The sequence below is a fragment of the Gastrolobium bilobum genome, unplaced genomic scaffold, assembly GCF_033153095.1.
Source record: "Gastrolobium bilobum isolate Gb01-03AN ecotype WA unplaced genomic scaffold, APGP_CSIRO_Gbil_v1 utg436, whole genome shotgun sequence".
NCBI classification, from domain to species: Eukaryota; Viridiplantae; Streptophyta; class Magnoliopsida; order Fabales; family Fabaceae; genus Gastrolobium; species Gastrolobium bilobum.
The window spans coordinates 145,848-172,828 of record NW_026898220.1 but is presented as its reverse complement, the minus strand read 5'-3'; the positions used below and the strand labels follow the sequence as shown (position 1 = coordinate 172,828).

Below are 26,981 nucleotides of genomic sequence, written 5' to 3'. Positions count from 1 at the left end.
TTAATTTTTAACTTCCAAGCATAATAATGAATCAACTTCACAAAATACTCAAATTCTGTTGCTAAAACAAAAATCTCAATTTCAACGTCCAAACAGAACAATGAATCACAACAAAACTCATCGCAATCTGCATTTAATTCATTTTCAGAAGTAAAATGTTCAAACTAAATAACATATATTTCATCAGATCCAACAAACAAATCTATACTATGTAAATTAAAATAACTTCATAAATCCAACAAAAAAATCATGATGCTTGTAGTAGCCAAAAACTTCTCTTCATCTTCTCTTCCCTATAAATATAATTTCAAGATTATATAAATTGACAGATAATTTGTAAATGTAGAAAGCAAAAATTAAGAATAAACAATAAAAAAAAAATTAAGAAACAAAAATTCTTTTAATAAATTCATATAGGCAATCTCACATACTGAGACGTTGGTTCTTCTTATATAAAAACAAAGTCAAATTTCTATTAAAATTTAATCGAATATAATTAAATTATAAAATAATTTAAATTGATTAAATTTATACCTTTTGTTTTTTCTTCAAGTCATACCTATTACGTAGCCAATCTCCGTTGTATATTAAAGCCTGGATACTATCTTCAGCCAAGTTAGAACTATATGCATCAATAATGTTGATTTTTATAGTGCTGTAGAGATTGATACAGATCTTATGCAACTCTCAAAGAAATATTGGTCAGGGAACGAACCTAGGTCCTTCCACCACCTACTTAGCTCACATGCACCAATTAAACTATCACTATTTGATACTACTATAAATAATAATATTATATTTAATTTAAAATAAATAACATGATATAGGCTGACTTGTAGTCTTATAGGCATGCATGTAAAAAAAGAGAGCTTATAACCTACTTTATAAATAGGCTTCTTTAAAAGTTCGGGTATGTTTTATTTGACTATATACAATAGACAAAGTATGACCTGATATAGGCTAGGCCGTAGACTGACCGGCCCACTTTCTTTTTGAAAATATTTCAATCGGTCATTATTTCGCAACTATTCCAATTCAGGGCGGGTCCAGGATTAAGGCTCTAAACCCCTCTCAAAAATAATACTGGGAAGATTCGATACATACTCTCATCCCCACCTACTTAGCTCGTGTGCATCAATTGAGCTACCACCATTTAGTCGACCCGGCCCACTTTTACCCCTACTCATATAAGCAATAATTTATATGAGCTCTCTTAACCTCACTAAACTTTACAGCCGACTTAAAAATTGAAAATGTATCAGTGATATCTTGAATATTGTTTTTATATAGGTTAGTAATATTTACGAATATTTGTAATTAAATATAGAGTAAATGATTTCTCTGATCAATAGAGAAAAATTATGTCCGATTACTCCAAAAAACATTATTTTGAGACAGAAATTAAAATATTTTTGTAATTATAATATATAAGATTATACTAATTTTTATCATTATAATTTTATAATTTAAAATATCGTTATTTTGAGCTTTTATCTCCGGAACTCTTCCCTCACGATACGTTTTAAGAAGCCAAACAGTTTTATCATCGTTGTGTTATACAAATTTATGTTGTAATTTTTTTTTTCATATTTTATACTAAAAAAATTGTACGAGAATACCTATTTTTAGAAGTAATTTTTTAATTTTATAATTCTAAAACGACGTGATTTTAATTTGAGTGAAAATAATTTTATATTTTCCTATTAATTTCTTTTAGAAAAAAAAAAAAACTCAGTGTTGAGTCTGTTGACAAAGAGTCTCTTGTTCTTCGCTGAACATATTAAACCCAACCCCTTCATCTTCATAGTTGCACAGCTCTTGAAGGATAACGGGGTTAGGCTACCACCTCCCAGTTACTTCAATTCAATCAATGTATATCTCTTCCTCTCTCATTCATCTTCTCCTCTAAACTCAACCCTTTCTCCATCATGGACTCCATTCTCACTTGTCTTCCACTTCAATCACAATCACAATCACCATTTCGCTTACATTTCACTCGGATTCGTCCTTTTCCAAATCGAAGATTCATCCCTAACTCTCCCAAAAGACCGCGAATAAACCTAATCTCACTCTCTTCTATTACCACCACTCCACCAATTAGTTTCGCTGCGAAATCCACACCCTCTGTTTCAAAAGACGACAACAACAATGTTAGTTATGAGAAAGAGGAACCAAGCATATCCGAATGCTTGGTGAAGCAGCTTGTACGTGCATTATTTTGTTTCGCTGTTGGTTGTTCTGCGTTCGGAACGTTCCGAGTTGGTCATGCACTCGCAATTGCAGCACCTTGGGCTGTTTCGGAGAAGAAAGGTAGTGAGAAAGAAGGAGTGAAGAGTCACGAGTACTCTGACTGCACGGAAAGGTTGTTGGAGACAGTGTCGGGTTTGTTGAGGAGCATAGAAGAGGTTAGGAAAGGGAATGGGGATGTGAGCGAGGTGGAGCTGGTGTTGAAGGCCGTGAAAACGAAGAAGGAAGAATCGAGAAGAGAGATTATGGGGAGGCTTTACCCGGAGTTGAGGAAATTGAGGAGAGACAAGGGGCAATTGGTGAAGCGTTCAGGGGAGATTCTTGGTGAAATACTGAATGCGAAGGGTGAGTATGATAAATTGAAGGTGAAAGTGGTGAATGAGGAAGAGAAGGCAAGGATGGAGAGGTTGGAGCAGAGGGTGGAAGAGTTGGAGCAGGAATACAATGGGATATGGGAGGGAGTTGGTGAAATTGAGGACTTGATTTCGAGGAAGGAGACTGTGGCGTTGAGTTATGGGGTAAGGGAAATCTCTTTCATAGAGAGGGAGTGTGAGCAGCTCGTGGAGAGATTTAAACAAGAAATGAGACAGAAGGACATTGAAAGGTCACATGCCTTGATAACTTGAATGCATTGTTCTGTTGTGACGTGTTTATGTATTCATTAATTCTGATTTATTTCAATTATTATCTTCTGGTTTTCTTGGTGTAATAAGATGAATGTGGAGATCAGGGTAGGATTGCACCTGGGCAAGGTTTTGTGTGGCTTGAGTTGAGTCCGTTAGTTAAGGATGCTTATAATTAGAAATTTTAGGCTGCTTTTCAGTATAACTTCTCTACGCTTTAAAGATTTTGGGATGTTTGCTGCCTCTTCTTACTGTTGTTTATTTTGTCTTTGAATTTACCTGGCCGAGGGACTGAATATAAGGGGGAAGTTGCCCTTAAATTTTGACTGGGATGGGACCTTATATCTTGAAATTATGTATGAATTCTCAAATCTTATGATTAAGGCTATATAATACTGTTATTATAATCTATTTGACAGTGATGAAATTTGTTGTCAATTTTGGATGCAACAGCTTTATTTGTCAATTTGTTGTATAACATTATGCAAACATTTGTCTGTGGTTGCAGTTCGCCTACAGGCTCAGTTACCAGGTTGTCAAAATTTGTCATTCAAAAAGACTTGGAAACTGTGCAAAGAAAACATTTAGAACAAATGATTCTTCCTAGCATTTTGGATGATGGAGATCTTGGATCATTCTTTCATCAAGACTCTATTGATTTTGCTCAACGTTTAAAAAGAAGTCTTAAAGACTCATGGGAGATGCAAAGGAATTTAGAGGCTCAGATAAGAAAAAATATGAAGAAGTTTGGCAAGGAAAAGCGCTGTATTATTTACTCACCTGAAGAAGAGGTGGTTAAGGGTTTTCCTGAAGTTGAGCTAAAGTGGACATTTGGAAATAAAGAGGTTGTGGTTCCTAAAGCTATTAGTCTCCATTTGTACCATGGTTGGAAGAAATGGCGTGAAGAAGCTAAGGCAGATTTAAAACGGAATTTAATAAAAGATGCTGAGTTTGGCAAACAATATGTGGCTGAAAGACAGGTTCGATTCCACTTTGTCATTGTATTTTTAGTGATGCATCAACTGTGTTATATATGTTTAACCATAAACTTCAATTTTTTATTTGATAATTTAGATAGTAAAGGACCTTATCTTGGGTTGGTTATTTTAAATTTTGATGTTTGGTTTCTCCAAAGATATTTTGAATCATATTGGCACGAATAAGGGAGCACTACCAAGTATTGTACAAGTGATTATGGATGTCAATTTGAGTGAATCTTCACATGCACAAAATACAATTCTTTATTTTTTTAGTGACTCTTGAGCACCTTAATTTTGTGTTTTTCTTTGAATGGTTCTTTGGAATTGAAGAAATACAAATTTGTCATAGATACCGCTAACTCAATAGTGTGGGGATTGAGCAGTTCATATTGAGATGCAATTCATTTCCTTCTTTATCCATTAATAATAATTTGTGTCTTGCTAAGTGATTATCTTGTATGTTATATTTGATTTTGTTGTGTGCGCTTCTTTCTCCACACATCGATGGAGTACCATAGAACAGAAGCTATTGTTCGTGTGTGTCTGAGGTGTTGATGGTGGATATAGTACTGTTCACATATGTTTTTGTGCATGAAATAGGATTGAACTTTTTTGTAATATGGCTTACTGTGTTCCTTTCACTACTTGCTAAATGTCGATTGCAGGAAAGGATTCTTTTGGACCGAGACAGAGTAGTGTCAAGGTCTTGGTACAACGAAGAGAAAAATAGATGGGAGATGGATCCAGTGGCTGTTCCTTATGCTGTCTCGAAAAAGCTAATCGAGCATGTTCGGATTCGGCATGATTGGGGTGCCATGTATATTGCATTAAAGGGGGAGGACGAAGAATTTTACGTTGACATAAGGGTTATAGCTCTATATATCCATTTTCTTATTGAGAAATCTATTTTTGTTTTATTTCTTCTGTGGTAATTATTAGTATGCTTTCTTATTTCAGGAATTCGAAATGCTTTTTGAAGATCTTGGGGGATTCGATGGGCTGTATATGAAAATGCTTGCCTGTGGTATTCCTACAACTGTTCATCTAATGTGGATTCCTTTCTCAGAGTTAGATTTACGCCAACAATTTCTGTTGACATTAAGGGTGTCTCATTGGTTTTTGAGTGGCTTGTGGAATTCTGAAGTTGTCTTGTATGCGAGAAATTGGATCTTTAAGAAAATCAAGGATACAACTGATGACATAATGATGGTGATAGGGTTTCCTATTGTGGAGTTTTTAGTCCCTTACCCGGTATACTTAATCTTAAAACTTGCCATTTGCTAATTCAGGTGATTGGTTTTGAGTAATGAATTTTTTAAACCTTTGTTGTCATTGTGATACAGGTGAGGATACGATTAGGGATGGCATGGCCAGATGAAATATACGAGACAGTGGACTCCACATGGTACTTGAAATGGCAATCAGAGGCAGAATTGAATTTTAGATCTAGACAAACAGACGATGAAGAAGGTCAATGGTTTATTGGGTTTTTCATCAGGACTGCTATATATGGGTTTGTTTTGTTTCATGTGTTCAAATTTATGAGGAGAAGAATTCCAAGCCTTATTGGTTTTGGACCTTTGCGAAGAGATCCAAATAGGCAGAAGTTGCGGCGAGTGGTATTACTTTGTTCTTGCATCTGGCATTTTATTTTTTAAATTTCTGCCTAATTATCAAATGGTTATTGTGGTTTGGAGAATTCCGACAATCTTATTCTACATTTGTGTGTCTCGAACTTATTTCATGTTTGATTTTGTATTTGGGTATTATATTGTGTTACACAAGTGTTATGCTCAAGTTAAACTAATTGCTTACAGTTGAAGATGAAAGTATTAAAAAGAAGCCACATTCATTTTTAGTAGCTCTTTCAATTTGGTTCACTAACTGATAAAAAAATGTGTTTATTTGAATTTTATTGGGCTCAGGTTTTAAACAAAGCCTCTAATTTGCAATATAAAAAGTTACTGACTTATATTGATAAGAATTTGGGTTTTACTTTTGGTGGTGGTACATAATAGGATTCTTGAATTATTTCAATTCTGGAAGGTTCAGTATGTATTGTGTTATTGTCATCGATACTGCTTTAATAAGCTTGGTCTTACTTACAGCCTCTCTGCCATCATGCCACCCTCAACTCAAGTCACATTCACAATGGCTACTGCTTCAATCTCCTTGACCTAGTGCCCTTCAACCATCATGGTTTCGTACCTAGTACTGTCTGCTTCTATTTTGTATTCCTTTCTTCTCTTCAATAATATTTCTTTTATTTAAAAACAGAGTCGTGATACAGGTTTATAGGTTTATTGCTGACTTGAAGTAGGCCAATGCCAATTTCATTGTAGTCATCACTACGTCCACTCCACTACTGGCAGAGACAAGTGGGGGCCAGAGGAGGTAAGTTTGCTGTCAGTGAAACCTCCTCCCTCTGAATCCTTCCCTGCTCCTGACTATTTCACCTATGTTTCTCTTCTTCTGGGTCTCCTGCTCTTTAACTCCATCACCTATTTTTACCTCTCCAATCTTCACCCATCTCCTTAACATGCTCCTCCTCAACTTTTATCCTCGCTCCACCACTAAACACCACCATCGTTGGTATCTCAAACTATTATTTGGTCCAATCACTATTATCTTTACCACTAGCATACATGTGGGTCATTCACATTTTCTAATGGCACTATTTTCATTCATGCTCTGGATTGGCTAATGCCAGAATTTTAGCTGAAGATTTATCACTTCACATCATCCTAAAACATTTGTTTGTCATAACAAAGGTTTTTTCCTTTTAGTATCTAAAATTGAAATCTTCTGGGACAGAATCACTTTCTAACAATTCTTGTGTGGTTTCTGCACATTTTTAAGGGGTGTTTTCCGTGTCAAATAAGCAAAGAAATTATAAATATCTTATAAACTGATATTTTATGTTTTTTCCCCCAATTTGTTGTTTTTGTTGTTCTTTGGCTTGTTTTTGGAGGATACCTTGTCCTCTTGTGTATTTTATTTTTGCTAGATGTAATATCATTCTTGGGCCTGCCTCCAACTAATAGATTAAGCTTTTAGGAGAGTTGATCATTGACATTGTATGAGAGCCTCAATCCGTATTGCCCCTTTCTATTAAATTAAAATTTTCACCATATAAAGTGGATTTGTTCATTGTCCATGCTTCAGCCCAAAGCACTCTTGTGTGAGGGAGCATGTTTGAAGTTTAAAACCATTGCTCAACGTAATAGCTGAAGCTTTAAGAGAGTTGGTCCTTGCTAATTTCCATTTTAGTGAGTTCTTTTATCCAAAAAACCACATATGGTCGTTTTATCATCAAATATGGTAGTTTTAATTTTTCTTGTTTCAGCACTATGATCCTATATTTTACATTTTATCAATTATCCCTTTTTTTTTATGGGGGCGGGGCTAAATGTACAGTTTGTAGCTGTTTCTTTCATTTATCTGCTTCTTTATCTTCTTTTAGATGGAATGATGTACATGGTTTTTGGCATAATGATTTTTCTGTGATTCAACTTTTAATTAGACATTATTACTTTCTTTGCGAACTTGCAGAAGTATTACATTAATGAAAAATTGAGAAGAATCAAACAGAAGAGAAAGGATGGCTTTGATCCCATAAAGACAGCTTTCGAACAGATGAAGGTTAAAACTTGGCAATAATTTTTTTTTTTTTTTCTGTTTTAATGCTGTATAATATTCTCATCTAGGAAAAAACTGTAAGACTTATAGCTATTCTGCAGAGGGTGAAGAAACCGCCAATACCGTTGAAGAACTTTTCTAGCATTGAGTCTATGAAAGAGGAGATCAATGAAGTTGTGGCATTTTTGCAAAATCCAAGGGCATTTCAAGAAATGGGTGCGCGGGCGCCTCGGGTATGACCTAGCATGAAGATTTTTCTACATGACAAAATCTTTTAACATATTGTTGCAAAATCGTGACATAAGCATTTTCTTAATCATCTTTTAGATTCTTCCCTTTACCTAAGAATTTTTTGTTGTTGATGAAAGAAACCTTGAAATTACATGAAGGGTAAGAAAGATATTAGGATTTTAAGTTAAAAAATCTCAATTTTCTTTCACCCTACAACTCCTCTCTCTGATTAAAAAGTGGAAAAAAAAATTGAGGCACTTTCTTCCATCCTTTTCTGCATGTTTCATTCTTCCATAATGTCAGTTTCTTGTGTTTTCCAATGAGTTTCACGAATTAATCATTTTATTGTTCATAAAAACAACATATATTGGTATACCATTCGTTCAGAGGTTCCCTGCTTTCCTTTAAGTCCATTAAGCTCTCCTAGTTCTCATCATCATTTTGAGTCCTTGATATAATATATAGCAGCCTGCTTGGATAATACCCGTTAGTTGATTATCCATTCCTTTTTATTTTCTTTCACAAAAGAACAATCTTGTAGGAAGTTTGCAACTTGTTGTCTACTCTAGTATTAGTGTGGAAGCTTTTGATAAGATTGCCCTTTCATCATTCTTTGATTCGTGTAAAGTGTAAATATATTTGGTCCGTCAATTGAACAAATGATTTAACCATACTTTTTGGGGTTACATAGACGCGCATGTTTTGTGAATACAAGTTGCTTTTTGCAGGAAACTTGTCATATTGTTAAGAGTTCTTGAGGCAGGAAAATCAAGGTCTAATGGGAGAATGGGGAAGAAACAGATAAAAACACAAGAATTGAAAGAATGGAGAATGGTGATTAACTTCTTTTATTGAGAATGGCACGAACAAGGAGAGATCTTCTTCTCAAGGGTTTCCCCTCCTCAACTGAATCTACCAGATTCAGTTTACTAACCGCGTTTCTGCCTAACTTCCCTCTGCCCCCCTAACCTCCTATTTAACAACCAGAGGTGGGCTAACCAATTTTCTCTCTCGATCTGCATTCCTAATTACTACTTAAACTACCTAACTACTCCTTGCTTTTGTTACTTCTAGTGTACACTTTCCAATCCTTCTCACCCTGTGCTGGGGTCTAACATATATACTAAACTTTTTCTGGAGGTAACATAATCGTGTAACAATAAGATACAAGCTATTATAGACTTGTAGTTGAATGGCCTTTGGTTGTTGCACTGGCCCATTCATGTCATAACAATGTAAAGTTGTAGTTGAATGTGTTTCCAAAGTTTTGCTGGCCCATTCATCATATAACAACTGTTGCATGCACGACATGATTTGAAAATGCCTCTATCAACTGCTAAGATCAGCTCCTGGGAACTGTTTTCTATGTTGCAGGGAGTACTTATTGTAGGTGAGAGGGGTACAGGCAAGACATCTCTAGCATTGGCTATAGCTGCAGAGGCTAAGGTGCCTGTTGTTGAAATCAAGGCCCAACAATTAGAGGCTGGGCTGTGGGTTGGACAAAGTGCATCCAATGTTCGTGAATTGTTTCAGACAGCAAGAGATTTGGTCATCCTCTTTAAACCACCTTAAAATTTATTTTTTTCTTATCTTTCGCTGTTTAGATCTTCTATAATTATTTGAGTCAAATAGGTTATTAGTCAGAAGTAAATGCATATTTCACAAGGGAAAATTGGTCTACATGTCCATTAATATGAACTTCATGTGGTCAAGTTTCCTTTGACTTTTGCTGTTACTATGCATTGATCTAAATTTTTCTATCAATTTATTTTATTCTTCATTTATTCTGATAGTTATATTAGACAAATTATGTTTATATGTATGTGTAGAATATTCTAGAGTTTTCTACTTGTTTCTAGCTACTTGTCCCTTTGAGTAGTGTGATGCCTCTTCGGTTACTGTGTATTTTATTTATTACTTCAACTCCTTAACTACCTTGTAATCTGTATATAAAGATCCCTTTGGGTGTCAATCAATATATGAAAAATACATTTCAGTCTTATATTTCATCATGGTATCAAGAGCAGGTTATCCTGTGGTCATCTTGTAAACCTCCACGTTTCCTTCCATTTTCCATTTTTCACTGTTTATTAAAATAACTCAGAAACCATATCTGGACCCTTCCAATCACGAAACCAAGGCCACCATTGGACTCAGAAGCCATTTTCGAGTCGACCCACGTCAGCCCCGTCGCCGGAAAGTCAGCCACGCGCCGCCACTGCAGAACTGCCTCTCCGGCGCGTGTGAGCCACGCGCCGCCCTACCGGCCTCCGTTTGTCACGCGGCTTTCACAGAACGGCTCGCCTGGCCTTCCTCTTCCTGTTCTGGGGGTTTAAATCACGATTGGAGCACTCTTCTTGCTGGGTCCAGTTGGTTCCTCTTCGTGACTTTTCGGTTCTGAACGATTGGAGTTCCTTTTTTGTTTTTTTTTTATTTTGAACAATGGAAGTTGAAAATATTGAGGCTGAGAATAAGCATTCTGAAAAATCATCCGGTAATGTTTCCGGTGTCTTTCCTCTTCCTTGTTCTTCGTCTTCCGGAGACAACCCAGCTATACAGATTACTAACCACCGTTTAAACGGTAAGAATTATGAGCAATTTCAGAAGGTGATGTCTCAATCTGCTGAGGCAACTAGTCATGTTGCTCAACAAGGTATGGCATTCCATGTTGATCATAGTAGTCGTTGGATTCTTGATTCGGGAGCTTCTGATCATATGATAGGTAATGCATCCCTGTTTTGTTCTTATACCCCTTATTATCACCAGTCACGAATAAGGACTGCTGATGGTAGTTTCTCTAATATTGCGGGAAAGGGATCCATTAAGCTCTCTGAACATATTACTCTGAATTCTGTCCTTCATGTCCCTTCTCTTACTTGTAACCTTATCTCTATTAGTAAACTTTCCTCTGAATTGCATTGTGTTGCTAAATTCTCTGCCAAAACCTGTGTTTTACAGGAACAGGATTCGGGGCTGATGATTGGCAGTGCTAGAGAGGAAGAAGGGCTTTACTATTTTGAAGAAGATTCTCATGAAAAGAGATTTTTTGCAAATCACTCTTTATGTTTATCAGACGATTGTAATGATGTTTTGTTGTGGCATCGTCGTTTAGGACATCCAAATTTCTTTTATCTTCAAAAGCTGCTTCCAAACTTATTTATCAACAAAAAACCAAGTTCCTTTTTTTGTGATGATTGTCAGTTTGCAAAACACTCTCGTGTTTCTTATTTCCCTAGAGATTATCATGTTTCGTCTCCATTTACATTGATTCATAGTGATATTTGGGGCCCAGCTCGTGAAAAAAATATATCTGGAACTCGTTGGTTTATTACCTTCATTGATGATCATTCTAGAGTATGCTGGGTATATCTTCTAAAAGATAAGTCTGAAGCTGCAGCCACTTTTAAAAATTTTCATGCTATGGTACAAACTCAATTCCAGATCTCTATCCAAATCCTGCGAACTGACAACGGTACTGAATATTTTAATTCTGTTCTTGGTGATTACCTAACCAAGCAAGGTATTATCCATCAAAGTTCTTGTCCTAACACCCCTCAACAAAATGGGGTGGCTGAAAGGAAAAATAGACATTTCATTGAAGTTGCTAGAGCCCTCTTGTCTACAATGCACGTCCCTAAATACCTGTGGGGGGAGGCTGTCTTGACTGCCTCATATCTCATCAATCGGATGCCCTCTCGCGTCCTGGATTTTCATTCTCCCATATCTTGCCTTACCCGCTCTTTTCCCTCCTTTCGGGCTCTCTCTTCCCTTCCTCCAAAGTTGTTTGGCTGCGTGGTTTTTGTTCATATTCCTCCACATCAAAGGTCCAAACTTGATCATAAGTCTGTTAAATGTGTCTTCATAGGATATCCTCCTAATAAAAAAGGTTACAAGTGCTACTCACCTTCTCTTCGAAAGGTCTTTGTTTCTATGGATGTTACTTTTTGTGAAACACAATCATTTTTTTCCTCGACTTCTCTTCAGGGGGAGTCTATTGGTATAAATGAAGACAAGTCTTGGAATCCAAATAATTCTACTGTTTTACCTTTACCCTTGGAAACATCTGTTGTTTCTTTACCTTTGGAGTCAGGGGGAGTTCATGTACAGGAGACAAGGACAACAATTGTACCAGAGACTGGAGATCCTCCCGGTAAATGGGGAAAATTCTACAGCAGGCGTAAATCTCCTCAAGATCCTCTAGACTGCCAGGATTCTGACCCGAGTCCTAGTTCCAGCAATTCACTTGAGAACACTGGTACAGCTGACCTAGATGTGCCCATTGCCCTTCGAAAATGTACTAGATCTTGCACTGCTCATCCTATTTCTCATCACATTTCATATGAAAAGTTATCTCCAGGTTTTCGTGCTTTCAACACTATATTAGACGGTACAAAAATACCAAAAAATATCCAAGAGGCACTTAATGACCCTAAATGGAGGGATGCAGTCTTTGAAGAAATGGATGCTCTTAAAAAAAATGGAACTTGGGAGTCCGTGGCACTTCCCAGAGGAAAGAAAACTGTAGGTTGCAAATGGGTGTTCACAATAAAATTTAATGCAGATAACAGCATCAACAAATATAAGGCCAGATTGGTTGCCAAAGGATTTACTCAGACTTATGGGATAGACTATCAGGAGACGTTCGCTCCCGTTGCCAAACTTAACTCTATCCGAGTCTTACTATCACTTGCTGCCAACCTTGATTGGCCCTTGCATCAATTGGACGTAAATAACACTTTCTTAAATGGGGACTTACATGAGGAAGTTTACATGGATCCACCACCTGGTTTTGAACAGGGAGATGGTTCAGTATGCATGTTGAAGAAATCTCTTTATGGACTTAAACAATCCCCTAGAGAGTGGTTTGAAAAGTTTACTCGTGTTGTTAAAGAAAAAGGATTTATCCAAGCTCAGACTGATCACACTTTATTTTTTAAACACTCCGATAGTGGCAAAATTGCTATCCTCATTGTTTATGTTGACGACATAATTGTCACAGGTGATGACTGGGAAGAAATAAAATCTTTAAAAGGGGGTTTAGCTAGTCAGTTTGAACTAAAGGATCTTGGATCTCTCAAATATTTCCTTGGAATGGAAGTTGCTCGTAGCAAGGCGGGAATTTCCTTATCTCAGAAGAAATATATTCTAGACCTGCTACAAGAAACAGGTATGCTTGGGTGCAAGCCTGCAGAAACCAGTTGAACCCAATATTAAATTGGGAATTGAAGATGGAAAAGATGTTGACAGGGAGCAATACCAAAGTTTGGTAGGGAAGCTGATCTACTTATCTCACACTCGGCCTGATATTGCATTTGCGGTTAGCATGGTTAGCCAATTCATGCATTCTCCTAAGGAAAAACACCTTAGTGCTGTTTATAGAATCCTCAAGTACCTCAAAAACACCCCTGGTCGAGGAATGCTCTTTAAAAGGGGACACAAGAGGATGATAGAAATCTATACAGATGCTGATTGGGCTGGCTCTGCTATGGACCGAAGATCCACTTCAGGATATTGTACCTATGTCTGGGGAAATCTTGTGACCTGGAGAAGTAAGAAACAAACTGTTGTTGCCAGAAGCAGTGCAGAAGCAGAATTTCGGGCGCTAGCTCATGGCATTTGTGAAGGAATCTGGTTAAGAAGGCTCCTTGGAGAATTAAAGATATCTTATTCTCTACCTGTGAGACTCTATTGTGATAATAAGGCTGCAGTCAGTATTGCTCAAAATCTTGTACATCATGACAGAACCAAACATGTGGAGGTTGATCGTCATTTTATCAAAGAAAAATTGGAGGAGGGTAGTGTATGTTTGTCATATATACCTACCAAGGAGCAAACAGCCGACATTCTCACCAAAGGATTACACAAACCCATATTTGAGGATTTAATTAGCAAGTTGGGGATGATCAATATATATCTCCCAACTTGAGGGGGAGTGTAGAATATTCTAGAGTTTTCTACTTGTTTCTAGCTACTTGTCCCTTTGAGTAGTGTGATGCCTCTTCGGTTACTGTGTATTTTATTTATTACTTCAACTCCTTAACTACCTTGTAATCTGTATATAAAGATCCCTTTGGGTGTCAATCAATATATGAAAAATACATTTCAGTCTTATATTTCATCAGTATGTTTGTATCAGTACTTTTGAAACTGGACTGGACTGGCTGGTCCAATCATCAACTGGTCCTGCTTCTAGTTTGGTTAACTCCCAAAACCCAGACTGGGTAAACCAGGTCAAAGCCAGGCTAAACCAGAAATAATAATCAAGTTATCACATTTTTTAATTCTCTCTCAAATCATGTATGTAATGTTTATTTCCTCTTTTAAATATGTATTTGCTAGGTTGAAATTTTTTAACATTGTTTGGTGTATTTATTTTGCTATTATACAAGTATATGGGAATGTATTGCTACATTTACATTCCTACATTTAATCTATTTTTTCTTTTATTTTTCTGATTGGACTGAAGTGGGCGAGCTTGGAATAGTGGAAAAGCTGCTTTTTTGTGACTAAAAGTTCACGGGTTTGAATTCGAGAAATAACATACTTGTGAATAGCCCCGCTTTAGTGCGCTATAGCAGAGTTGCGTTGTGGTGCAGCGGCCGGCCGCCACAGACTGCGTTGCGACGGTCAGGCGAAGTGTAGCGGCCGCTATTGCGGCTAAATCGCGGTGCTATTGCGCTGCTACAATAGTTTCTGCAAAAGTGTTCTCATCGTAGAAAGAATAGATTTACAACTTAGATACAAGTGAAAGTGAAGATGAAGATTTAGATGTTCATGATTTCAGTTATGATTAGTTCTTTAAGTTCTTTGATTTTGACATTTTACTTAAGTGGCAGTTTGAATTTTGAATAATTTTGCCACTTTATTTTGTCGTGTTACATTATTTGTGATTTTAATTCCTTCAATTTGCTTATGATTTGAATTTTAATGTTTGAAATCATTTATGTTTGAGTTTGAGATCCTTCAAATTTGTTTTTTATGTCACATTTTCATACTTTAAGTTTTATATTTGTGGAGTACAATTTAGTGTATCACTTAGCTACACTTTGCACAGTAGCGTTGTAGTGTTATCTGTTATAGCGCTATAGCAGTTTGGAGGATCAGCCACTATGCGTTGCTCTCCGAGTTTAATAAGTATGAGAAATAGTCTATTGGAAAATTGCAAGAGTAAGACTGAGTATTAGGATTGCCCTCACCTCTACCCTTGCAAGTTAGGGTTTCATGGAGAGTGGTTTTTCATGTTGGACCAGTGGTTTTTCTGGTTGGACCAGTGGTCAAACCATTTGGACTTTGATCCAGCCTATTATACAGCATGTATAGTAGGCTGGTTCCACGAGTTTGTTAATCTTTTGAGTCCTAGATTATCTACTATTTTTCTGATTTGTTTGTAGCTACGTGCAGGCACCTGTGATAATATTTGTGGAGGATTTCGACCTGTTTGCTGGTGTGCGTGGCACGTTTCTCCATACCAAAAATCAGGATCATGAAGCTTTCATTAATCAACTGCTTGTGGAACTTGATGGGTAATCTATAGTTTTTGGTTCTTTTGACTGACTGAGAATAAAAAGATGCTCATATGTCAGTAATAACTGAGCACTGTGCAGTTTCCCTGATTTTGATTGTTGTTATGCTATGCAGATTTGAGAAACAAGATGGGGTTGTTTTGATGGCTACTACAAGAAGTCTCAAGCAAATTGACGAGGCCTTGCAGAGGCCAGGTCGCATGGATAGGATATTTCATCTTCAAAGACCAACTCAAGCGGAGAGAGAAAAAATATTGTACTTGGCCGCAAAGGAAACCATGGATGATCAGATTATTGATTATGTAGACTGGAAAAAGGTTTATCCTAAATTCTCCTTTCTAATAACAGGGAAAGTACAAACTAAAAGGACTTGCAAGAAAATACTGCAGAACAATCCAAAGTTCTTATAATTGGTTATTTATGTCTAGTTATTTTTTTTTTTTCTTTTTATCAATGAAAGTGAGCCCTTGCTCATAATATGGCCTTTGATGCCTGCGGCTTTCCTTTTGTTTAGTGTTGCTCTAGAGACTTTTTATTCCCTCTTTCTATTATATACTTCATTAAGAGAGTGGAAAAATTAAAAAAGTAGAGGGTCAGAATTACCATTAAAGCAAGGCAGAAAGAGTGGTGGGGTGGGTGGGAATTTGGGTATAGCTTATAGAGTGAGAATACTGCACCTGAGCGCATAAATACGACTAAAGAATTGAAAGCAAATGAACAATGATGAGAATGGAGGATATCAAGAATGAAGTTATATTTCAGAAGAACTTCACTGGCTTCACAACTGATAACTAGTATTTTAATAGTTCAACTTTATAAAAAATAAATTAGTGCAACAACATATAATCCTGTTGTCCTGAAATGCTGTTTACTAGTTTCTCAGTTCTTGACTATGACAAATGTTTATTCCTAACTTTGGACTCAAAAAGCTGTTCATTTTCAGGTTGCCGAGAAGACAGCTCTTTTACGGCCTATTGAATTACAACTTGTTCCTGTAGCTTTAGAAGGAAGTGCCTTCCGGAGCAAAGTTCTGGATACAGATGAATTGATGAGCTACTTTAGTTTCTTTGCAGTAAGATTTTGCTGATTATGGTACATTTTTTTAACAATAACTTAAATAGGAAAATGTTAACTTTTTCTTGTTGGGTTCATGAGTGAAGGTTTAAAAAAAAAGGAGGTAATTCTCTCCCTTCCTTAAAACCTTCCCCTCCCTAATGAAGGCGTCTTTGTGCTGTCAATTGCAAATGACATTAGCAATCAAGCGAATTGATATATTATTTAACTAGTATGGACGTTGCTCATATTTGTTTATATGTTATTTATTATTTATTTACGCTAGAAAACATGCTAACTTAGAATATGTGCTTAGGGAACCTGCCTTAAACCAAAAAAAGAATAGAAAAAGGAAAGAATTAAAGAAAAGAAAGATTTCCCCTGAGTGCCTTCTCCAATTAAATGAAGTGACACTTAATTTTATTTATAGCACTGAGCCAATGACTGTTATGTTCCATTTGACATGTTAGTGTTTCTGTTTTGTTTGCAAGTTTTAATTTATTTATTTATTTTATCAAGAATCGTAATGAAAAAGCAGATTGAAGAACACTTTTCCGTGACTGTTCTTTCTACTTTTTGTTATCTTGAGACTGTATTAGATCTGTTTCTTTTACAACATGTTTGGCACACACACACACACATATATATCTATATATATTATATAGTTTTTCCTGTAGGAAATGCAATATATTTACTATCTTTGCTTAGACTTTCAGTTCTATGATCTCCCCATGGCTGCGGAAGACCAAACCTGTCAAGAATTTAAGCAAAATGTTGGTGAATCATCTTGGACTGACATTGACAAAAGAAGATCTGCAAAACGTTGTTGATTTGATGGAACCATATGGGCAGATAAGCAACGGGATAGAGCTTTTGAGCCCTCCACTTGATGTAAGAAACTATCATCTCCATAATGTTTATTATGTGGTTAGCACACAGCTTCGCCTTCTACAATATCTTCTTATGTATAATCACCGAGTTTCTTCCATTTTTATATTTGAACATAGTTGCAGTCTGAGGTTTCTCTGTTTTGGAAGTTGAATTTCAGTTTATTTCTGTTGCTACAAAAAATTAACTAGTGGGAGTTTCTTTGTTGTTCAGTGGACAAGGGAAACCAAGTTTCCACATGCTGTCTGGGCAGCTGGTCGTGGTCTTATTGCTCTTCTATTACCAAATTTTGATGTTGTTGATAATCTTTGGCTTGAACCTCTATCCTGGCAGGTTAGTCATGCTCATCCCTGGTCTGGTGTTATATACTCTTACCATATTGCTCAGCTTCTTAGCAGAACATGATGAGCAATAGCTTTTAGTGACTTCATATGTCTCTGGTAATTTTTGAGTTTTTATTGTCTAACCGACAAGCAGGACTGCCATTTGATATTTCTGCTATTATAAAAGAAACTGGGGCCTGGGTGTTAAATGTTAATTGTTTGTATGAAAAACACTAGTTACATAACCTTGCAATATTGCTCTACTTCCTAGAAAAACAAGATATGCAATAGCTTTTGCCTTTACTTTAAATATCTGTTGTAATTTTTGAGTGTCTAACCTCTATGCAGGACTGTAGTTTATGTTTTGTGCTATTATACAATAAACTGGGGTGTTTTGGCAAAAATGAAATTATTACTACTGAAATTTAGTTCCAACTTCTTTGTGATGAAAAAAAAAAAAAGAAAGACTCGGAACTGAATTTTTGATGTTTTAATTTTTGTCAGAATACAAATTCGGAACTGTTAAAAATATTTACAGCTTAGATACATTGGACCCAAAATGTTGTTAACAATGTTCAAAAAGTGGCTAATGGATTAACTATATATGGACTTGTCTGGCCAATTGTTATATTATAGCATTGAGTGTTATATTATGGATCTGGTTTTACAACATGTATGGCACTTATTGTTAACCTAATTGATTGTCTGAATACACACGCAAGGATAGCTAATGCTATTATCTTCCTCATCTCTTCTGCTTCCTTCTCCCCCCATTCTATAGATTTATAGACTGAATATTTTACTGGAAGTTCTTTAATTATCATTCAGCTAAATATTTTCATTTGAAGTGAAGTTATTTATCCAAAGAATACTAAAAGAAACTTTGTTATTTGATAATTTAAAATGAGGAGAGGGTGGTTGTCTAATACATCAGTGACATCTCAGGGGCTCCCACCCCATGTGCTGAATTAAGTTATCTTACAGGACTTCTGTATCAAAAATAATTCAGTATGCTAGAAATATGATAGCTTTTCCAAAAGTTGTGCAAAAAAGATACAAAAATAAAGAGAAGATGAACAAAAATACAAAAATCCAGAGGATGAAACAAAATACAAAAAGTCTGACACTCATTGAAAAGAAGCAAAAAAATAAAAAAATAAAAAAATGAAGAGATTGTTTATTGAGGGAAGTGCAAGAAAGATAAACTTCTGTGATAGCAAGGCTGTATTTATAGTTATCAAACTTTGGCTTCTATATCATTTGCTATTTCGCCCAAATTGGAAGATGAAGAGAAGGATGCATAGGCCATGAGATCTACATTATATGTGTATAATCTGGAGACAAACTAGCCAATGCTCTGAATGTAATATTCAGCAATAACAATTTTAAAATGATTGTGAGATAGTTAAGTTCTGAGAAGCATTTTAGGGAAATGAAGTATTTTTATAAAAGCTGGCTTTTGTATTACTTGAAAAAGGGTATTCTGATATATTATAGAATTGTAAATAATCTGTACAAAGGGTTCTCTATTTATAGAGAATAAAAGACTTAATACTTGACCTAATGGGCTTGGCCCAATACAACAAATAAATTAATAAATAAGAAAATAACTATTATTTACAACACTCTCCCTCAAGCTGAGGAATAGATATTTATCATTCCCAGCTTGGTCGTAAGCTCTTGAAATCTGTCTGAAGGAAGTCCCTTTGTCAATACATCAGCTAATTGACGTTCAGTGGGAATGTATGGAGTGGTAATCAACCCGCTATCAAGTTTCTCTTTAATGAAATGGCGGTCGACCTCAATATGTTTAGTCCGATCATGTTGAACTGGATTATGAGCTATACAAATAGCGGACTTATTATCACATAGCAACTTCATAGGTCTCTCACATTTTATTTTGAGATCATCAAGTACGATTTTTAGCCACAGTAACTCACAGATACCTTGAGCCATAGCTCGAAATTCAGCCTCTGCACTTGATCTGGCAACCACATCTTGTTTCTTACTTCTCCACGTCACCAAGTTATCACAAAGAAACATACAATAACCAGTGGTAGAACGACGGTCAGTCACAGATCCAGCATAATCAGCATCAGTGTAGACTTCTAAAGAAAGATCTCCATCACGTCGGAATAACAGTCCTTTACCAGGAGTAACTTTAAGATACTGAAGAATTTTCTCCACTGCCTGCATGTGTTTCTCCTTTGGATCATGCATAAACTGACTGACAACACTAACAACATAAGCTAAGTCTGGTCTAGTATGAGCCAAATATATCAATTTCCCAACTAGCCGTTGATATTGTCCTTTATCAACTGGAGGACTCTCCTCTTCATAGCCTATCTTGTGATTCTGCTCAATAGGAGTATTAGAGGGTTTACACCCGAGCTTTCCTGCTTCTTTGAGAAGATCAAGAACATATTTCCTCTGGCTGATAAAAATTGTTTTTTTTGAATGAGCTACTTCTATCCCTAGGAAATATCTCAGTTCCCCAAGGTCTTTAATTTCAAACTCAGATGCTAGTCTTGTTTGCAGAATATGTCTCTCCACAAAATCATCACCTGTGATAATAATATCATCAACATATACAAGGAGCACAGTGAGCTTCCCATCTTGGGAGTGCTTAAAGAAAAGAGTATGATCTCCTTGACTTTGTTTGTATCCTAAGGTCATCATAACCTTAGTAAATCTTTCAAACCAGGCACGAGGTGACTGCTTCAATCCATACAAGGCCTTTTTTAATCTACAAACTTTATTTTCTCTATTCACAGAATCAAAATCAGGAGGGATTTCCATGTAGACTTCATCTAACTCACCATTAAGGAAAACATTATTCAGATCAAATTGATTTATATCCCAATTGTAATGAGCAGCAAGGGATAACAAGACTCTCACCGTATTCATCTTTGCAACTGGAGCAAAGGTTTCTTCATAATCAATGCCATAGGTCTGAGTGTAACCTTTGGCGACTAATCGAGCTTTATATCTCTCAAGAGTGCCATCAGAATTATACTTCAGGGCATACACCCATCTGCACCCTACTGCTTTCTTTACATTGGGTCTATCAATAACCTCCTATGTTTTATTTTTCTCCAACGTCCTCTTGCATGGCTTGAGCCCAATTCCCATCTTTCAATGCTTCATGTACTGATTTTGGGATTGAAATAGAATCTAGTGCTGAAACAAAGCTTTTGTGTTGCACAGAAAGATTAGTAGAAGAAACAAAATGGGAGATAGGATATTGAGTACAAGAGGGACATGAGGAACAAGATTTCTTGGTACAAGATCTTTTCTTTTTTCTTAGGGCAATAGGTAAGTCATCAGAAGCAGAAGCAATATGTAAGTCATTAGAGATATCAGAAGAAATAGACAAATCATGAGAGGCAATAATATTAGAATCAGAAACAGGAGATTCAGAAGAAACAGGAGATTCAGGACTTACCAGTGGTTCAGACGATTGAGGTTGCTGGTGAGACAGTATGGGTTGTTTCCTTCTCTGATATACCAATTCATGTGTCAAAATCTTTCGTATCTCAGGTGTATTTCAAGGTTCTGAGACACCAGGAGCAGACACACTAGGAAGAGGTGTAAGAGTAGACAAGACTGATCCAGACTCAAAGAAGGAAGGGGATGAGTCTTCTGAAGAACTATTCTCTCCCTGAAGATGAAGACCCGGGAAATAAGATTCAGATTCTTGAAAGGTGACATCCATAGAAACAAAATTTTTTCGACTTGGTGGATGATAACACTTGTATCCTTTTTTATAAGGGGTATAACCAAGGAAGACACTCGTAAGAGCCCTAGGATCCAACTTACTCCGATGTTGTTTATGAACATGGATAAAGGCAACACATCCAAACACTCTTGGTGGAAGGCTCTACAATATGGGAACAGAAGGAAAGAAGGAAGTCATGGAATGAATAAGACTGGTATTGTTAAGGACTCGTGAAGATAAACGGTTGATCAAAAAGGTTGCAACTAACACGGCTTCTCCCCAATAAGAACTAGGAACAGATGTCTGGAAAAGTAGTGCTCTAGCAACTTCAAGGAGGTGACGATTTTTTCTTTCAGCAACCCTGTTTTGTTGAGGGGTATCAACATATGTGAGCTCATGAATCATACCTCTGTCTGAAATGAATTGTGACAGGCGTTGGTTGACGTACTCAGTACCATTATCAGATCTTAGTCTTTTAATACACTTACCAAACTGAGCCTCAACCATGTGATGAAACCGAATAAATATCTCTGGTACTTCAGACTTGTCTTTCATCAAGAATATCCATGTTACCTGAGTACAATCGTCAATAAAAGAAATAAACCACCTTGCACCTGAAACACTATGCACTTTAGAAGGGCCCCAAACATCAGAATGGATAAGAGAAAAAGGTTTGCTGCTTTTAATAGTGCTAGCAGGAAATGACACTCGATGGTGTTTTGCAAATTCACAAACATCACAATGAAAGGTCTCAACCGACTGATTAAGAAACAGAGAAGGAAACATAGACTTCAATAGACTGAATGGTGGATGGGGCCAAATCATAGACTCTGCAGTAGAAGGATGGCGTGTCATTAATAACTGATTTTTGCTATCATTTATAGCATGTTCTGGAAGGAGATGATACAACCCATCCTGCTCATTAGCAACTCCAATTGTCTTCTTCGTGGTAAGATCCTGAATAACACAATGGGAAGGAGAAAATGTGATAGAACAATTCAAATCAGCTGTAAGTTTTTGAGTGGAGATAAGATTAGTAGAAAGCTGAGGAACATAAATAACATTTTTAAGAAACAAGGAAGGTTGAATTTGAATGTTACCAGAACCAATAATTGATTTATGGGATCCATCAGCTACAGATATAGTATGACTATCAACAGTAGGATGATAAGAACGAAAAAACTCAGTACGACAAGCCATATGATCAGTTGCACCAGAATCCAAAATCCACGAGGTTTTAAAATCAGGGCAAGAAGCAAGAAGAGATGTAGAACGTGTGCTCTTACCAGACAAGATCAAAGAACGGTCAGATGGCTTACACATATTATCAATAGCGGGTTTAAGATGATCCAACTCCCTTTGCTGAATATTCACATATGGAGAACCATCTTCTAAATTGGCCATAGTGATAAGAAAGAGTGAAAAACAGCACCAAAGAACACACAACGGACACCCAAACGACGTCAGATCAGAGAGAAAAACACAGATCCGAGTAGAGGAGACAAAAACAAAAAAACAAATTTTTTTTTGAACAGTACCGCGTGAACAGTACCGTGTTTTTTTTTTTTGAGCTGTTCCGGTCGTCTGATGAAAAAGAAACCTCCGTAGAATGATAGATCTAAGAAAAACGGAGTGAAACAGGAGTCCTCACGGTCCAAAAGGTCCTCGGAAATTTTTTTCCCGGCGGCGGCTTTGTGGCGGCGAGAGGCAAATAGGGTTTGGTTTTTAAAGACGGTGATTTGCGGAAGCAGAACCCTCAGAATCGAGAGCTCTGATACCAACTTGAAAAAGGGTATTCTGATATATTATAGAATTGTAAATAATCTGTACAAAAGGTTCTCTATTTATAGAGAATAAAAGACCTAATACTTGACCTAATGGACTTGGCCCAATACAACAAATAAATTAATAAAGAAGAAAATAACTATTATTTACACAGTATTCAAAAAATTAAAACAGATTCTTGAGACTTCTTAATTTAAAGACTCCAAACAAGAACATTTCTTTGTTATTCTTTCATTACTTCCATTCCTTTTATACTTCTTTAGAATTGCTTATTTGTGATTGTTTTAACTGTAAAATATAATATCTTTGGGTCCTGCTTCATATGTTTGCTTTCACCTGTCTGGCCTGCCATTTGTTGCTGGAAGTGGCCAATCCCTTTTCAAGTCTTAATCCTTAATCCCTTTTGACTTGAATCATGATAGATTCTTAATTTTTTATACAGGGAATTGGATGTACAAAAATCACGAAAGCAAGAAATGAAGGTTCCATTAATGGGAATTCGGAATCAAGATCATATCTTGAAAAGAAGCTCGTGTTTTGTTTTGGTTCACATGTTGCATCCCAAATGTTACTTCCTTTTGGGGAAGAAAACTTACTGTCTACATCTGAGATACAGCAGGCGCAAGAGGTTGGCTTATATTTTACTTGATGCGGCTAAAATATCTGCTTGTTTTTCATGTTATAATTCTTTGAAAAAGATAATATTGCCCAAAAATATGCTTTGAATATAAAATTTCTGATCATTGTTTTATTTACAACAGATAGCTACACGAATGGTCATTCAGTATGGGTGGGGACCTGATGACAGTCCTGCAATTTATTACCGTAGTAATGCGGTATAGACCTTTCTTACATGCATCTCAACTGTTATTCGTGAACTGATGGGTTTTTTTGCATTTAGATTGTGTGGCATTTAAAAGTTAGATCAAACTATTTGGTAGGGCATTGCTTGAATCTTACTTTTAACAGAATGCAATGCTAATTTTTTTGTCTCTCTTTCTCAATTAGCATTAGATATATTCAACATGGTTAAGAAGATGATTTAAAAATAAATAAATAATTTACTGAATTGCTAATTGAGAAGCACTCTCCAAGTTATAAACGAGGAGAAATAACATAAAATGGTAGATTGGACAGTGTACCAAAAGAACCAGGTGATGTGGAATCAGATATAAAACATAATTGAAGCGCGATTGAACTTAGGAAGTCCATAAATTTTCAATATGTGAAATTTGGTGGATCCTTGGTTTAACTGTGTGATGCATTATTGATCATAAAATCTTTCATAATCCAATATTTTTCATGTACCATTAATATGTCTAAAGTTTAATGTCCAATATACTTTCCAGTCAGATGAAAATATCAACATCCTTTATTGTCATTTATATTTTTTGAGATTTGGTGTTTAGATGGACATGATTGTCTCTTATAACTCAATGGTTGTATTGACAAAAATCGCTCTATATAGAGTTATTATATGGTATAAGTGTTTATATCTTACTCCAGTGTCAATTAATTCCCTCAAACAAATATATAACGACTGATCCCTGAACCACACGCTCTTCTGGTTTGGTGAGTTGTCTTGTTTTCTTAATACTGGTGGAGGCCATACTTCTTTAATCAGTTGTAGTTTTTTTTTTTTTTTTAAATAAAAAAATTATTTTTAAAGATTGGCGAGAACTGCTTTCTGATTCTGATAAATGAAACTATTATTTATGAGGGAGTTATGATCAATGAAAGGCAACTGCATGTGAAAGGCAAGACGTTTATTGTCTTTGGTATTTTTATTTTTTATTTTTTATTTTTTGACTTAGGTGACGGCATTAAGCATGGGGGATGATCATGAATATGTGATGGCAGCTAAAGTTGAAAAGGTAGCCATATGTTAGTAAAATTTTAACTTCTTATATAAGAAAACATCTAATATAATACTTTGTGATATTCTTAGATGTTTGATTTGGCATATCTCAAAGCAAGAGAAATCCTGCAGAAAAATCGCCTGGTTCTAGAAAAGATTGTAGAGGAATTACTTGAGTTTGAAATTTTGACGGGAAAGGTAAATGATTATTAGTGTCTGAGGTTCTGTATTTAGTATTTTTTCAGCTTGCTTTGAGACTTCTCTTAAACATTCAGGTGCACATGTCATTCAAAGTCTTTTAATATCTAAGGGAACATGAATATGTATTTTCCAAGGGTGCCCACTTTTTGTTGTAATTTCAGTTATATATCATTCCAATTATAAAGAATATCGTGGCTGAATTATTTACCACACATTGTGATTCATTCTGACCTCTTAATATGAAGGTCTTATTTTTATGAATTTAGGTTAAGTTACCAATTCAAAAGCCTAATCTCTTGATCTTACATTGTTTTTGCAATCTCTTACCCTCTTTTCAAATCTATCTATGCGCCTGCAAATACGATTTGGTTGGTATTTTGATTTTATATTTGTTAAATCCAATTTGTTTATATGTTGGTGGGAGTACTGACCAGTGCTATGTCACTTATATGAACAACATTCTTGTTTATTTTATCTAAATTATTTTAATTAACTACACAAGATACTAAAATATTTGTGTAAAGCTGGATCTATTTGTATAGTTTCACTGCATCTCTTCTTGTAGTATTCGTCATGAGGGTGAGTCTTGAGCAGCGGTAAGGTTGTTTCTTGTGACTCGAAAGTCACAGATTTGAGTATGAGAAACAGCCTCTTTGCAAAAAATGCAAAGGTAAGGCTGCATACAATCGACCCTCACATCTACCCTCGCAAGTTGGGGAGCCTTATGTATCGGTGTTTGCCCTTTTTTATTTAATATTTGTTATGTTCTTGTACTTGAAAGACTAAAGTAGCTAGTATATCTTATCAAAATTCCAGTATTATATTGAAGTGCCAGTGCTGAGAGCTCCTTTGGTATGTCTAATTAAGGATATTATATGCCCCATGCGGTTTCCCCCCACATTTTCCTTTTTCAATCTGTTGTTTCTTACCGGGTTTGATGGAATTTATTCTTCTGTTTTTCATAACATGATTAATCACCCTCTAGCAGGATTTAGAAAGAATTAGTGAAGATAATGGTGGAATCAAGGAGAAAGAGCCATTTTACCTTGGTGAAGTTCAAGCTAGTGAGGTATATGATTATTATCTCTAAATATGAGTTGGGAGAATTTATTCTTGCTGAGAAATAATATAATCTTGGAGTTCATTTTGGAGAATTTTATTCTGAATCCTCCGGATCTTCCAATTATTCTGGCAATGTTATCTATTGCGTGTTTTTTTTTTTTAACCATATCACTTTTTATGGAAGGGCACAAATATTCATTTTCCAAAGCTTTTGGTTTTATTGGTCGTTGACTTTGGCCTGTGGGTTGATCTTAGGATCTAATGTAATGTTATCATAGATTGAATTGCATGTCAGCCTGAGTAGACATCCACAAATGCAACGATATTTTAATTTTCGTCTGCAACATGTATAACTTATCTTTATACAATATCCCAATCCCCCATTGCATCTATCTAAGGACCAATCTCACTGTTTCCATCACTGTTTCCCAGCCAACATCTGGCAACTTTCTTGAAATAGGAAATGCATCAGGAAGTGCTCTACTAGCATCCTAGATCTATGGGATACCATTGGGTATGGTAATTTGAGGTGAGACTCTAGTTCTTTTCTTTTCTTTTTCTTTAAAAAAAAAAAAAAAATTTGGGGATCAGATGGTACATTTGTAATTGGATAAGCATGCATAGTGTATGATGCATCATGCTGTAGTGCTATTATCCTGCCTGTGTTCGTTGGGATGAGAAGAGATAGCAGTTTTCCTTCTCAGCCTTCGTTTCTTGATGTCAGGAAGATCCTAATAGCTTTTCCCAATCATTGCAATGTAAATTGTATATTCGAATGTTATTGGACTTTTTATCCTACACTTCAGCTCGATTAACATTTCGTTATTAGTTTGATTACACAAACATATCT

The 26,981-nt window shown here is 36.0% G+C and overlaps 1 protein-coding gene across 1 annotated transcript; it reads left to right on the top strand.

Moving 5' to 3' along the window:
* The first annotated feature begins 1,928 nt into the window (after positions 1-1,928).
* On the top strand, positions 1,929-26,981 carry LOC133313943 (probable inactive ATP-dependent zinc metalloprotease FTSHI 5, chloroplastic). The gene is made up of 19 exons (XM_061515369.1): positions 1,929-2,851; positions 3,379-3,850; positions 4,516-4,716; positions 4,808-5,101; positions 5,194-5,469; positions 7,403-7,492; positions 7,591-7,722; positions 9,095-9,268; positions 15,122-15,243; positions 15,359-15,560; positions 16,187-16,315; positions 17,005-17,187; positions 17,398-17,517; positions 23,453-23,638; positions 23,772-23,846; positions 24,825-24,884; positions 24,959-25,066; positions 26,058-26,138; positions 26,564-26,981. Exons 1-19 carry the CDS (start codon positions 1,929-1,931, stop codon positions 26,624-26,626), a joined length of 3,891 nt encoding a protein of 1,296 aa, XP_061371353.1. The 3' UTR covers positions 26,627-26,981.